The 15772-nt window shown below is 40.9% G+C and overlaps 1 protein-coding gene across 5 annotated transcripts in view; it reads right to left on the bottom strand.

Moving 5' to 3' along the window:
* The window catches only part of LOC111771854 (cuticle collagen 34), a 36394-nt gene extending 23845 nt beyond the window's left edge, over positions 1 to 12549 (bottom strand). For 3 of the 5 annotated variants that reach the window (XR_011435400.1, XR_011435402.1, XM_070259058.1), the window contains exons 1-2: positions 12079 to 12549; positions 9073 to 9260 (exon numbers count right to left, since the gene is read on the bottom strand). Coding sequence is in view for 1 of the 5 variants with exons in the window: in XM_070259058.1 (XP_070115159.1) it covers positions 9073 to 9119 (47 nt within the window). In the remaining 4 variants the exon portion in view is untranslated. The remainder of the gene's footprint in view (positions 1 to 9072; positions 9261 to 12078) is intronic. The other 2 variants (XR_011435403.1, XR_011435401.1) reach the window with 2 other exon arrangements.
* Positions 12550 to 15772: the final 3223 nt, after the last annotated feature.

The raw sequence follows: 15772 nt of genomic DNA, 5'->3' as shown, positions 1-15772 counted from the left end.
ATAATGGGCTCAAGGTGTTTGACTACAAATTCTGCCCAAATCATTGTGTGACCATTAATTCTTACATTTACAGGGGAAACACCCAGAGAGTAAAGCAAAATACAAGTAAGCAAGCATTTAAAAACTGAACATAAACATCAGTGTCTGTACACCACAGGGAGATAAAATTCTATGCTTTTAAGACCATGCAAGTTAAGGGAAAAAAAGACATTCTAGAAAAGTGCATCAAAATCCAAACTTACCACATCACACTATACAAAATGTCTTATTTTCAACAACAACAAAGAAAGAAATCATAAGCTGTGTTTATAAGAAAATATAAACTATGGTCCAGATTCAGGAAGAGAAAAACGTCAATGGAAAATTGGCCCAGATGTCAATGTAGCAGAGAAAGTCTTCAAGTATCTCCTGTAAAGAGGTTCTAAGAACTCTTTCAAATTTTCAAAAATTTTTTAAAAATATAATAACAGTGATTCCACAAATAGGGAATGCGAATAAGGAAATGAGAATGATAAAAACAACCAAACAAATGCTAGAGATGAAAAGCACTATAAGAGAAATGAAAAAATTATTACATGGGAAAACAGCAGATTTGAGAAGGCAGAGGAAAGAATCAGTCAAATTAAAGATAGAATGATATTAATTATCGACTCAGAAGATTGGAAATGAAAGAAAACTTTAAGGAAAATGAAAAGAGCTTCAGAGACCTATGGGACAATTTGAAGTATTTCAACAAATGTGCAGTAAGAATCCCAATAACAGAGAAAAGAGGGAAAGGGGTAGAAGAAATATTTTAAAACGTAATAGCTGAAAACTTTCTAAATTTGATGAAATACATTGATCTACAGATACAAGAAGCTTAACAAACATGAATAAGTACAAACACGAAGAGAGTCACACCTACAAACATCATAGTCAAATTACTAAAAAGAAAAAGACAATAAGAAAATCTGGAAAGCAATCAAATCCACCACATACAAGGAACAGCTACATGTTCAACAGGTGACTTTGCATCACACTGAGGAGAAAAAAATACAAATAAGAGCTGACTTAGAAGAAATAACAGAGGCCGAAAGCCAGAATAATAATACAGTCAAAGTGCTGAAAGAAAAACCATCAATAAAGAATCACATATCCAGCAAAACTATACTTTAATAATGAAGGGGCAGTAAAGACATTCCCAGATAAATAGAAGATGACAGAATTCATGTCAACACAGAATAAGGCAGTAAAGGAGGAACAGACAAAGAAAACACAGGAGACGCAGAATAATAAAGAGCAAAATAGTATAAATCCAACCAACTACATTACATTAAATGTTAATAAACACTACAGTTAAAAAGAATTATCAGATTGTATTAAAAGATCAAAACTATGTGCTAAGCATAAAAGACACAATTAACATTCAGAGACAAATATATTCAAAATATAAAACCTGGAAATGATACTCTCATGCAATCTGTAACCACAGGACAGCCACAGTGGGTAGATGAATGCCAGATCTAAGAACAGATTTTAGGAAGAAGACTTACTAAAAGTGAAGAGGAACAAAGAAGTGAAGGCATAAATACCGGATAAATACAAGTAAAACTACTTCCATTCTCGTTTACATAGAAAATCCTCAGGATGCAAAATACACACATACACACACACACGCCCACACTAGAACAATTAAATGAATTTAGGAAATTCAAAGGATAATAAACAAAAATCAATTGCACTTTTAAATATTAACAGCATGCGATTTGATTTAAAATTGTGCAAAAATAAATTTAACCAAAAAATGTGCAAGGCCTATGCACTAAAGACTAGAGAACACGACTGAGAGAAATTAAAGAAGACTCGATGGCAGTTTCTTAAAAAGTTAAACACAGAGTCATCACATTACCCCAGTCATTTCCCTCCTAGGTAATTACCCAAGAGAAATGAAAACACGTGTTCACACAAAGACTCAGACAACAGCACATACGACAAGATATAGCAAATTAATTTACAGTGACAGAAAACAGGTCACGGGTTCCCTGTGGCAGGCAGGAAGAGGTGGTGGGCTGCAAAGAGGCATGGGGATACTTAAGGGGGTAAGAGAAATGTTCTTTTATCTTGATTCTGTAGATGGCTTCAGAGGTGTATAGAACTGTCAAAACCCATCAAATTGTGCACTTTATATAGATGCTGTTTATTGTATGTAAACTATTCTGCAATAAAGTTTTTGAGCAAAAAAATAAACAAAAGAATAAGTGAGTGAATGAACAAGGGTTTTAAAGCAAATAAGCATTATACACCTGTTGAAAAGGAAAGAATAAAATTTAAATGGTGAGGAAACTCTGTAAACAAGTTACACTTTTTAAAAAATCTCTAGTTTTGTTTCTTCTAATTTGTCTGTTTTAAGTCTTAAATCTGTCTTGAGCATAAGGGGATAAAACCTTAACAGGTTATACTATAAAAACCAGTCATAGAAACAAATCATTTAACTATGGCTATATAAGGAAAATGACCTCATATCTCATAGATTGTTTTTCGATCTGTAGAAATAATTCAGTTTTACTGCTGAAAGCAGTACCAGCTATCAGATGGAAAACAAGTCAATTTTATCGTCTGATTCATCTTGAACACATCACGTCTGCGTAGCCCACAGAATCACAAAATGTAAAGCTATTACAGCACTACAGTAGAAAAAGCGTCACTCCCTAACAGACTCAAGAGTATAGTCTACACTTGCCATCTCCCTGTCCAAAACAATGCTGGTGGAAACAGACTCCTCCTGAACAAGAATTGTCACAATAAGTAATTGCACTATGAAACTGAATGACTGCGTTTTTATTACCATTTTCATACAGAATTTTTACATACTTAAAATTCTGACCAGAAAGGTTAGATTAGAATCACCTGGGCCAATTTGGAAATGCTAAAAGATATGTATGGACACACACAAAAACACACACTTACACACTCTCTCTCTCAGTCACACACAGACATGTTTGTTAGTATATATATTTGTTTTTAAAAGGTAAAGATAACAGTAACATTAATAACAACAGATAGTACCTCTCTCTATCTAAATATAGAAACATATCGCAAATGTATAATACTGTCCTAGTTTTGCTTTACTGCCAAATAAACAAAGCAATTAATTCAGAGGGTGTCACTGATTCCTAAACTCATCATTCATGAACTTGATTATTAACGAAATTAATAATGAATAAATAAAACTGATATACCTAATTTCTTCAAAATTGATCACAATAAAAAATGCCTGCTTTGATACTATAATTGAAGTAAGTTATATAAGAACAAATGGATAATATAAGCCTTGTCTATTAATTCTTAAAACATAAACCATTTAAAAGCATTCCTGAAATCAGACAAAACAGTTAGACCACATCAGGAGAGCAACGAAAACAAAATGACCTGAATCGTGATGCAGGGAAACACGAACACCTCAGCTATCAAAAACTCACCAAGGCAGCAACATCACCCACCAAGCCTTAGCTAAAAGTAAGAAACCTGCCCAAAAGGGCTTGGAGCGGCAAAACATATTTGAAGAGATGATGTTTGAATTTAGGTACTGGGATTGAAGGTGAGTCTCTAAGTTCCTTCCTCAGATCCATCACCCCTTCCTGATACTTACTGATAAACCTGATTCATTGGCTTCTTATCGATGGCAAATAATGGAGAGCAATTGTGCTACTCTAGACAAGATCACTGATAGCAGTGAAACGGGAAAAGGGAAGAAAAACTAGAAAAAGCAGACAGAAAAAATTAAAAGTAATCAGGGAACATTCAGATATTTAAAAACACCCTTCTCTGGGTCAAAATGCCCAGAGGACATGATTTCTTAGAGCCCAACATGACAACGCACAAAATAATAATCCTAAGTCACTGAGACAATATTAAATCAGGTTATGGAGAGGTTCCAAAAGTTGAAAACTAGGAAATTAATTTTTTCAAAGGTTCTCACGAAAATGATTAAATTTAAAAAAAAAAAAAAAAAAAACAAGAACATCATGAGACATAAGTCCCCAATGATTCGGGTCCATCCACCAAGCCATCTAAGCAGTTATGGCTGGTGGGCAAGGCCTGCGCGTGCTCCATGGCTGTGCTCTGCTGTCCTCAGGCCTCAGGCTTGCTGCCTCCTCCAAGAACCAGACTGCCAACCCTGACACTGGATTAGCCCTCTGCCTGCACATTCCCATCTGCCCCCACCACAGTTCTTACTACTCTGCGTTACAACTGGCATGTGACCTTCTTGAGCAGAAGAAATAAACTCTTTCACTAGCATCCCAGAACCCAGCACAGTACTCAGCATATAGTAGGATTTCAGTAAATACGATTTTTTTAAACTTATTAAAAAAAACTTAAGCTATGCTCTATCTGCAAAGCATATTTTGATAATAACAACAGACACCCAAAATATGCCACAAGAGCATAAAGTAAGAAGTTCCTGTTGACTGCTAAGATTAGAAAGTCTTCACAGAATGGACAGAGTTCCAACCACACATTCAAGCTCAGGATGAATTTAACCAAATGGCTAAAAAAAGTACAATGGTCCCCCCCTTACCTGTGGTTTCACTTTCTGCAATTTCACTTACTTATAGTCAGCAGAGGTCTAAAAATATTCGATGGAAAATTCCAGAAATAAACAATACACAAATTTTAAATTTCTCGCCATTCTAGGTAGCGTGATGAAATCTTGTGCCATCTAGCTCCCTCTCACCGGGGCCGTGAATCATCCCTTTCTCCACCGGATCCACGATACCCGCCTGTCAGTCACTCAGTAGCCCTCTTGGTTATCAGAGCGCCTGTCAAGGTATCACAGTGCTGGTGTTCAAGTCACCCGTATTTTATTTAATAATTTCCCCAACGTGTAAGAGCAGTCGTGCTGGAAATCTGGATATGCCAAACAGAAGTTATTGCTGTTACTCTCTTACTTTGCCCAATTTCTAAGTTTATCACAGCAGTGTACATGTCGGAAAAAACGTATATGCAGGCTTCAGTACTATGCAGTTTCAAGCACCCACTGGGAGTCTTAGAACGTATCCCCCCCACATAAGGGGGGACTACTGTATTTCGGGAGACAGGGATACTATAAGCACAAGTAAAAGAAAACGAGAGCAACTGGGTAACACATAGGTTTTCAAAAATGGCAGCAGTGAAAGGTAAGGCTGGAAAGACAGGCAGGGCTGCAGAGGAGCCAAGAGGGGTTAACATAATGGAACTTAACAAAATGGAGGTTAACATTACGGAGCTTCACACAATGGCATGCTCCAAAGGTCACACGGACACTTAGTCCTCCAGAGTGACTCCCTCTCCGCAACGTCCAGCAGTTTCATTGCATGTAGAATACATTTTGCAAGTAAGAGACAAAAGAAAGACAACAACTTTGCTATATGATTCCTCATGTCAACACTGTTTTACCCTGGACCAAATCAGAGAGTTGATACCATAAAAAATACTTCAAAACACTACGTGATGTTACGAGGAAACTACTGGCAAAACTTACTTTCGGGTGGTGATTATTATCCAAACCACACGTGATAAAATACTACTCATCATAAGAAGTGGTACTCTTATAATACAACTGCTATGCAATTTTTTTAAATTCTTCAATTTTGAAATCAAGTTGAAAGTATTGTGTCAAAAGACAGTGAAACAACTATCATTAATCTTCAAAACTGACAAACAAAAAAGACATATAAACAAGTGCCAGGATAATAAAAATGGCAGTGTTCATTTTTTAGAAGAAAAAAATAAATTGTACTAAAATTATTAAGCTAACAAAGCAACAGAAAAATATGAGCAGAAAAATGACAGTTATCTGCAAAATTCATAAATGCGTCTTTTGTATAACCATAATGATCATATTTTATGCTGTCATTTTGCATTTAATTGCTCACCCTGGTACTTTTCTTCATAGAAGCCATCGATATCCCACAGAGCCAGATGCTGAATTGCAAAAACATACTGTGACCATGGACTTATAAGAAAGTTACTTTGCTGAGCTGTGGTGTATGACAAGTTAATTTTTGTAATTACACTTCTTCCAACAATATATGAAGCTACTGCCTATGATTAGCCTATATTATTCAAAAGAGGCAAGAAAGTATTCTCTATAAAATACTAATCAGATTTTTTAAAGACTTCAGCTGATGTGAGAAAGTTAACTTTTCAAAAAGCTTTTCTATAAGACGGCCAAAAGTAAAAATCACCACCTCAGCTGAAATATATAAGCAGATTAATATGTTAAGGCATGACTATGTTTTCTGAATGTTATTAATACATAACGCCAAGTTATTTCAAGCCTTTAGGAAACGTCACATGCTAACCTTGGTCTTTTGATCATTACTTTTAGTTCTGCTATATTATGCTAAACATAGTATTCAAAGGATAAATCCATTAACCGTCATTTAGAAAGAAATGGCTATTGCACAATAATCTATCCGCAGGGCGTAAATTGTTTTAAATTTAAAATATTTGCAATGACGGTCACTGTCACATACTCAATAGTAATAAAACAGTAGGACATCATACATTGCTAAAACACAGGCTATTCCCTATAATATAGTATCTTTGTGCACATACTACAAAATTTGGCAGCTATTATGTTTTGTTTTATTCATTAAAAGAGAGCAAATGACATTTCCCTTTTAATAAACTTCCCCCATGTTGAAGCCAAAAGAGTTATTTAAAGATTAATGTTAATTATCAGGACAAAACAACCTGAGCCAAGTTTTCCAAATGCCTAGGTCAAATCTGCTCACTGGAGGAGGATATTTAAAAAATAACTATGTAATATATTTTTTTTTAAAAACTCTATCACTTAGAGACTTAAAATTTAATAGAAGTTATGTTTTAATTACATAATACTAACAAAATGGATATGTTCACTGCATTATACAAAAGGAACGTAAGATACTAAAATGCTCTAGATAAATCTGAAGTTTTCCTCAGGATTTTAATAAATATATAATGACCGATTTTTTTAATGTGTAACGTCGTTCCCACGTCATTTCCTAATCTAAAGGGGTTTGTGTTTGTGAAGGTGTCAACTCAATGTATATTCAAGACTTAATAAAAAGTCCTAGAATTTTGAGAATCTTGGAAATCTTTTATTTCAAATCCCTCGTGTGTTTTTTTCCTAACTTGGACTGCAATTTGAGATATGCTATTTCACGGTTCCACGTCTGCTTAGAGATCACCAACTCAGACACTGATCGTACAACAGGAGAAACATAAAGCACACAGAGCTGAAACACAATCACCAATAAAGCAAATACCTGGCCTTTCGGGTCCTCTTTGTTCTGACCCCTGCTATTTAAAAGGGAATGATAAACTCTGCAGACGTCATCGGGCATATACTAAGAAGGAACATGCTCAAATCCCAGCTATTTGTATTTTTCTTTCCCCTGCCCAGCCTCGATCTTCCTCCCTGGTCTACTTCATTCATTCTGCGTGCTCTCCAGCCACCTCAAATGGTCCAGGGACTCATTGCCTTTATTTCCAGTCTCTACCTTACTTCTAATCTCAGCATCTCTTCCTGGATGACCTACAGATATCAAACACTCAATACAACCAAAAACAAATTCATCTTGCTCTCCTCTCCCAAACCTGCTTCCATGGAGCTAGTCTGCCAGCTCTCTACACAAAGATCAGTGCTCTAAACTATTCTTAGTTCCTCCCTCTCTCACCTCCTCCTTCACTGGCCCTTAATCCTGTCCTTTCCACATCAAAAATGTCTCTCCACTCTATCCTCTGTACTCTACTTCTACTGCCTTATGTGGAACGTCATCAACTCCAGCCTCTCGCGTGCCTCAGTGGCTCCAGGGAGAGAGCCTCCTCTAATGGGGCCTCCACAGAAAAGCCTCAGTTACTGAAGCGAGCTTCTCACACAGCCCCTGAGGACAGTATTCAGTGTCTGAATAGCTGTGCGAAAGGGAATGGTACCTATTAAGGAAAAGGGACAACACCAGAGGGTGGGAGATCTGACAGCTTTGACGGTTTCAACTTGACCATAGGAAAAAGTACCAAGTAAAGCACACAGCCTTCAATTCAAAGCCCTTGACAAACTAAACCTTGTCCTCTTTCGGCGCTTCTCCCTCTTTTAGGCCCTGCTAAGACCCACATTAGGCTGCTGACTGGTTCTCAACCAGGTGTGCCTTCCAACAAGCTGCCCTCTTTGCCCAAAAAGCCCTCTCCTCCTACATCCGCACAGAAAACTCCCATGGGTCTTCCACGTTGCTGTGATATTTTCTGTGACTTCTCCAGGCCAAGCTAATTACTCCGCCGTGCACCTCTGGCACTGACAAATGTTCTGTTACAGCCAGTATCTTGGGACTGACTGCTGGGGTTACTGAAGATTACAAGGACAAGAAGTGGGATGGTTTACTTTTTGTGCCTAGCACAAAGACTTTTCAAAAACTTCATTAATTTTAAATGAAGTGAATTTGTTGGAACATAAAGCATTTTGGGAATTTAAATAAACGGAAAATAATCATTTTCTTTAAACTTAAAATGTTTGACAAGAAATGAAAAAGGTAACAAATTAGTTCTGGAAAAATGCAAACTAATTCCTATACTCCCATTCTGAATCAATCTTACAAATGGGACTAAAAAGAAGGAAGGAAGCGCCTGTCTGGTTTTTCAAGTAAGAGAAGGCAAAACCAATATGGCAGCAAGGTAAGGTTCTGCCTGCTCCACAGAACCCATGGTACAGAATCCATGTTTCCGACCTCTTGTTGTGCAGAACTCTCACGTTGCATGTATTAAGGCTGGATTTAAAGACTGTAGAGTAGTCTTAATAATCTGTGCAGAGACAGCATTTTATAGTTTCTAAGCCACGCTCACACACATTATCTCATCAACTACTCAAAGACACATCATTTCTCCACTTGGAGAGGAAGAAACTAAGGCCATTTTCCTACAACTAATACATAGAGGCTGGAATATGAACCCCCAAGAATTCTAACACTAACTACATTGCCTCCCTAACAACCACATTTTAAAGATGTCCAATACAGGCCTCAGAACACTAACCCAGGACACATACATGATGCATGCCAGGGCCAAACCACTCACCTAGCGTTCTTCTGAAGTTCACAATAAAAAACAGAATGAATGAACATTAATAAAATGGTTCACTTTTGGAGCCGTCCCAGTGGTGTAATGGTTAGTTCATACACTCTGCTCCAGCAGCCAGGGGTTCGCAGGTTCCAATCCTGGGCACGGATCTAGCACCACTTGTCAAGCCACACTTTCGCAGTATCCTACATAAAATAGAGGAAGATGGGCTCAGACGTTAGGTCAGTTGACAATCCCAAAGTTATTAAGTGTACAAGCAAAAAGAGGAAGATTGGCAACAGACATTAGCTCAGGGCCAATCAACCTTACCAAAAAAAATATTTCACTTTGAAATAGACCTTAACGAATAACTTTGCTTTAAATTATAACACTACATATTATTACATTTTACACGTTACTACATATTCCATAGACTATGTAACATAACATAGTCACAGATTCTAGCAACTAGGACGTGGAATCTTTTGTATTGGGAGGGATAGGGCTAAGGAGGAGTTGCATTATTCTGCCAACCAAAATAAGCAAGATTACAATTGGATACTAATTAAAATCCAAATTTAATTTTGAAGTTTTGTGCCCCCTCTCCATGAAATGGGTCCATGAGGAATGGACAGAAACAACTCATATCCACTTGTCTAATTCTGACAGGACATCAGATAAAATAACAAGAGTGCTACTTTAAAAGACTCTGCCCAATTACCCAGTAAAATGAAGGATTTATCACATTCATTGAACTTGGAACTATTCCTTCTTATACAACTAAGTTTGACTGCTCTGACTTTTATTTTCAGAGACTGTTTTTCCCTTCTCCACTCAGGTTCACTACATTGATTTAAAATGCAGAGGGCAAAACTCAAAGACAATGACTAACTCATTTTGATTGTCAACTTGTAAGCTAGTGAACATTAGTAAACATATTAGATACTAAAAATACAGTAGTAAAACTTATAGCTCTTTACCACTTAAAAAGCATTCTTATTATCTCATTTGACGCTAGCATCACTGTGAGGTATAGTTACAGAAATATTACTCAAATTTTTCAATAACACTCAGAGAAGAGAGGTGATGTTGACAATCCCAAAGTTATTAAGTGTACAGCTGCCTCGGCCCATGAGGACAGTATTCACACTGTCTGAATAGCTGTGGGAAAAAGAATAGTACCTATTAAGGATAGAGGGGGAAAACCTAAATTCAGTAAAAACATTATAACATTTCCCCAAACTACACTATTCAATTATTTTAGATATGATCATTAGAAAAAAAAATGAAGAAAATGTATAATTACACATTTCTACTCAGTAAGAGAAATCTGAATTAATTAGAATTTTAAATTGAAAATATTAAAACAAAAATCAATACTCCTACACTAGAAAAAATGAAAATTAGAAATCTCATACCACACTGGAAAAGTTTATACCATTTCTTCAATTTCATTTTTCTATTAATGTGTGTAAACTCTGTAGAACTAGCCAAAGTAATTAAATAAAATAGACATAATATCCAAAAATCATGAAAGTTTATACATTTTGGTAAACTTTTAAAAGTTAAAATTTATCTTTCCTAATTGAAAACTGGGTTAAAAATCTATCACAAATATACAAGTACAAAATTGCAGTGAAAGTTCCATCTTTGGTATATTCACATGAACAAACAAAATAATTATCACCTCTTTGAACGGAAGTTATAGACTTTTTCAGGTCAAAATTCTGTTAAAATATAACTATTTGAAGTGTTCAAAAATTTGCATTAATGTTAATATGGCAACATTTTAATGTGGACAATAACAGAAAAACGTCATTCCCTCCACAGAATTCTGCCTCTAGAAGTACATTTAACAAAGTTGGAGGAAACAGGATGCTTGTTGATAGTGACAGGCTTATTTCAAAACCCAATTATATCTGTTCATTCCCTTTTGCTAATTAAAGCAAAAGGCATCAAAATCTCTCCTAACGATGTTCTAATCAATACGTGTTAGTGACCTTCCCCAGGCAGTGCTGCATCTGGACTAACGCTTCACCGCAAACCAGGTGCATACTGTAACTAGTTCCACCGGCACGGACTGTAAAGTCCCGACACAATCACCATTCGGGCTATGATTACCTAGAAAATAATCCTACATATGTGTCCACAGATGCCAACCCTGCCAAGATGTCCTAGTCCAGAACCCCCCAACCCAATAAACAGGCTATTCAAAACTCAACGCAACCGCAGGGGTCAGCAGCTCCTGGCACCCACCTCCCCCCGACTAAGCTCCAGAAAGCGGGCACGCACACTCAGGCCGTGCTCGCCCACTAGGAAGAGGTGGGTATCTCCAGGGACGATCCCGCTGCTGCCAGCAGCGACGTGCGGCAGCCTGGGGTCTCCCGCTAGTTGCTGAGAGCAGCTGGACCCTGAGTGGCCAGGACCGTCCACTTCCAGGCGTGGTGCTCTCGGGCACCAGCATCCTCAACCGAAGGAGGCGCGGGTGGCAGCAGCGCATCGGTGCGCTGGGGAAAACAGGGAGTGGGCGGGCAGCCACGGACACCACCGCCCGGACTAGAAACCCCCCCCCACCGGGCAGCTCCCCGCCTGGGCGCCCGCGTTCCAGTCGGAGAAGCCAGGCGGTCGGAAGCGCCCCGACTGCGTGCAGGGCTGCGTGGGGCGCCCGGGGCGCCGCTTCCGCGCCGAGAGCCCGGGCCCGCGGGGAAACGGAGGCCCGCCGGGTCCCCGGGAGCCCGGCTCGCGGAGCGAGCAGGTGACGGCGGGGGCAGGGCGGCTGCGACGCCGCGCGGGCGGCGGGCGGGTGTCGGGCGAGTCTGGGCGGCGTCGGGAGGGACCGGCGAGCGGGGGAGGGGCTGAGGCGGGGGGAGGAGGGAGGAGGAAGAGCGAAGGGCCCTGGCGGGACTCCCGGCGCCCAGCTGCCCGGCCCGAGCCCTCAAGCCACCGCCCCCAGGCCCCGCGCAGACGCTGGACGGTCCCCGCCTCCAAACCTCCCCCCCCCGGCCCGGTCAGAGAATAACTTACCCGTTTGCCGACGCAATCGCTCCTGCTGGCCCCTCTGACGGACTCCTCCGGCTCGTCGTCTTCCGGTGATGAAACCGGAAGTCCCACCCCTCCCCAAGAGGAAAACGGAAAGCCGAAGGAGTCAATCTAAGGAAGGGGAGACGCGCGTCAGGCTGAGAGCCTGGCGGCGTCTGACCGGGAAGGCCACCTGGCACTTCCAGCGGCTCCCCGAGCGGGTAACCCCCGGGCGATCCCGCCTCCTCCCTCTCCATCCCTCCTCACTCCACCCCTTCGCTCGCCCGCCCGCGGTAAAGAACCCCGAGGGCGGTGCGGGAGAAACGGACGCGCCCGGGCCGGGCGGGAGCCGGAGGCCTGCGGGCCGGGCGGCCGGCCTCCGCCTCCACCGGCCCAAGCGATGCCCGGCGCCTCTGAGGCCTCCTCTAACGGAGCGAGGTTTTCCTGCTGTGCCAGGCGCGTGCGCACCTCCGGGTTAGGAGAACAGCCTCTGGATGCTCCTAGCAGGGGTCCTCAGAGTCGCAGACCCTAGGAAGCCACGAGCCGAATTCGGATTCTAACGGGTTCTAATGAAAAATGCAGGAGGATCGGGGTCCAGTTCTCAGAAGAGGGGGCTGGGCTGCGCTGGGCTGGGCTGGTGTCTGGCTAACACAGAGGCTGAGGGAGGGATGCGCTGGAATGAACATGTGGAGCGAGAAGAAGCCCAGACCAGGTTCTTTGTGTGTCTGTGGCCGACTGCCTTCCTCCAGCTGCAAGTGCAGAGAACGTGTGTCACCACAGGGCTCTTGCACTGTCCAGCACACACTCACGCAAGGTTTATTTTTATGAATACAACGTAAAACCAAGAACATTCCCAGTCCTCGTTATCTTCCATAAGAGCATCTACCAAATCTAACTGACAGTCCAAACCTGGACAGTCCCAAACCTGACATGTTGCCCTCCTTCAATACGATGACGTCCCCTCCTGATCATGTCACTATATACTCCCAATAAGTATACTGGGTGGTCATCTTTATCCATGTGCATATGCTTCTTTGGTAAAATTTTTTAAAGCAAATACTTAAATTTCTCTATCCCCAACCTCTTTGTCTTCTTATTACTAGTTAATTGGTCTTCTGGCTAATCACTGGGCGGATTTCTGTCATCCCTCTGAATGTAATCTATCCGGAAAATACTTCCTATCTGGCTCCCAAACCACAGCAAGACCCAGGTAGCCACATGGCTTGGGTTTGGGTAGAAAACGTGGACCCATCAATGAGAGCTGGGGAGACCCATCATGACCCGGGGAGGCAGAAAACCACGGCTCTGGACTCAGGCATCCCAGGGTTGGAATCTCCTAGATTCAATGACCTCATTCGTCCTCCTCCTCTCCTCACCTGGTGGCAGCTGAATAATTGACCAAGACACTGCAGGTCTCAGAGATTCAGCAGGAATGCAGATCAGCAAATACATCTTCTTATTTAGTGACTTGGTAAAACTGATGTTCCCTTGCTCAGAAATGGTTATATTTTACAACCAACTTTTGTTAATTGACTACTATGAACACCCTTGTTAAAATATAAATTGGCGTCAGAAACCTCGTGTACAGTTAGTCCTTGGGACCTCTGCCAAATACATCAGGTAGGTCCACGGAATCCGAAAACCTCACAAGATTCAACCAAATCTGGCGAGCATGGACTGTGCTTAAATAGTGACGAGTACCAAACACCTGCGAATATTTAACCAAGAGGACTTGATGTTGTCCAGCACCAGAGAAGAAGTGGCTCCTTATGGATGCCTCAGCGAGGCTGATGCCACAGGTGGGTCCCGTTTCTGTGACAAGAGGCAGGGTAAGCTGGCCCCATGATCCAGCCGTTTTAGACATGACGCAGCAAGCTTTAAAACTGACATTTCAAGCACCCACAAAGAGATGGAATGTGTGGCACTTTGTTTTTATTTGGAATCATAAGAGAAACATTTTTAATAAACCCTTAACTTCTTCTCCATTAATGCTATTTAAATAGTGAATTCATAAAGACTGAAGTGATTTGTTTACTTATACTTAGCTGTAGAAAACTTACGTGCTTTTGTTTATTTGTTTACACCATCAAATCCAATCAAGCCAAACAAGATGGTCGACTGAAATGACTGATGAATGCAACCTGAGCTGACAGCTTCAAATTTGGGATGTGTTACTGATGTCAGGTTGATCAGTTCTCTGTCTAAAATTGATGCTATTTAAAGCTTTGAACAATTTAGATGTAGTCACTGAGTAAAATCCCAACGGGGTGAGAGAATTCCATCAGGGCTGATTCTGCTGTGGTGAATTTCCACGTGCGCAGGTGTCAGAGGGAGAGTGGCCTCTCCCGATGGGGTAGTGAGACAGAACAGGATGCAGGAGGGGCGGTGGGCTGGCGTCACTCACAGCAAAGGTAAAGAGGCTTAGAATAAAGATAGACGCATCTTCTCACAAGGAATCCCAAATGGCATAAGAGTGTGAATATTGGTCATTTCTGTTTCAAAACTTTTCAAGAAAGGAAAAAGTGAAGGGGAGGCAAGAAGTGAATATGTATCACGCTTCAATAACTCATCTGAAAATGAACCCCCAGGGAAATCATGGTAGTCGGTGGGGTAGACCAATGTTTTTATTAACAATATAAAAGGAATGTGTGGTGAAAGCAACGGTGACATAAGTACTGACAGTCAGTGGATGAATGATTATGTGTCCTGAGCACCTCAGGACACAGCAAACTAGAGCAATTCCACCAATCAAATGGCAAGAGAAGTCTAATCGAAGAACCCTCCTTGTGCTGGAAGGGCAGAATGAGTCCAGTCCGGGGACTACTGGGGCCAGACTTGGGGAAATCAAGTTGTTGAAGGTAGCTGTGACTTTAGAGAGGTGTGCAACAGAGACATTAAGCCATTTCCAGTGTCTCTACCTTTAAAATAGTTTATTACTGGTCCAAATGTCCAAAGACGTATTAAAGAGGGAAAATATTGTTTACTGGACAGAAATTCTCTGGATATTTAGATTCTATTCCTGTCCAGGGATGTGAGAGAGGGGATATGTCAGCAGCTCAGATGTAAGCTGGAAGGTTCCCGTCGTTGTTAATGCAGCTTAGCCGTCTCTAGGAAAAAGGCAGCAAATAATTGGGATCCTTCTATGTAGTTCCACCTAACAAAAGAAGAAATAAAGAGAAACTGTTATTTCCATTCAAATAATGGAGGAAAAGTAGTGTACAATTTAAACAGGAAGATTTGATGACATAAATTCAATCTAAAATATGCAGCATGTCGGAAGGTTACTGATGTGGACACCCTGTGGTTTGCACACTGAGAGATCAGCCCCCTCAAGAACCTGCTCACTGTTGATTTTCTCCTTCTGCGCGTGCTCTCCATCGTCCACAGTGCCCAGCGGGAGCATCATCACACTCTTTTGGATAACATCCTGGAATATATTGGCAATTGGTGTGGTTGATCCATCCCGGATCATATCTGGTTCTGTTCCAAACACTGAAACACAGGAAAAGAAGGCATTGAATAAATTAATGAGAAGACTACCCCCAGTGATCTCCGCAAATGTCGTGTTCACTTTATCTTTCTTTCTTTTTTTTTTTTTTTCCCACCATGAAATTTGGTGGCTGGGATAAGTAAGCGTCCTGATATCATGCAATTTATATTCTAAAATAGTCAATAGAGTCAAGAAGAAAACTGTGGTTGC

This window comes from Equus caballus, unplaced genomic scaffold (assembly GCF_041296265.1).
Source record: "Equus caballus isolate H_3958 breed thoroughbred unplaced genomic scaffold, TB-T2T haplotype2-0000766, whole genome shotgun sequence".
Taxonomy (NCBI): domain Eukaryota; kingdom Metazoa; phylum Chordata; class Mammalia; order Perissodactyla; family Equidae; genus Equus; species Equus caballus.
The sequence above is the reverse complement of the archived record's forward strand: the minus strand, read 5'-3'. Positions and strand labels throughout refer to the sequence as shown.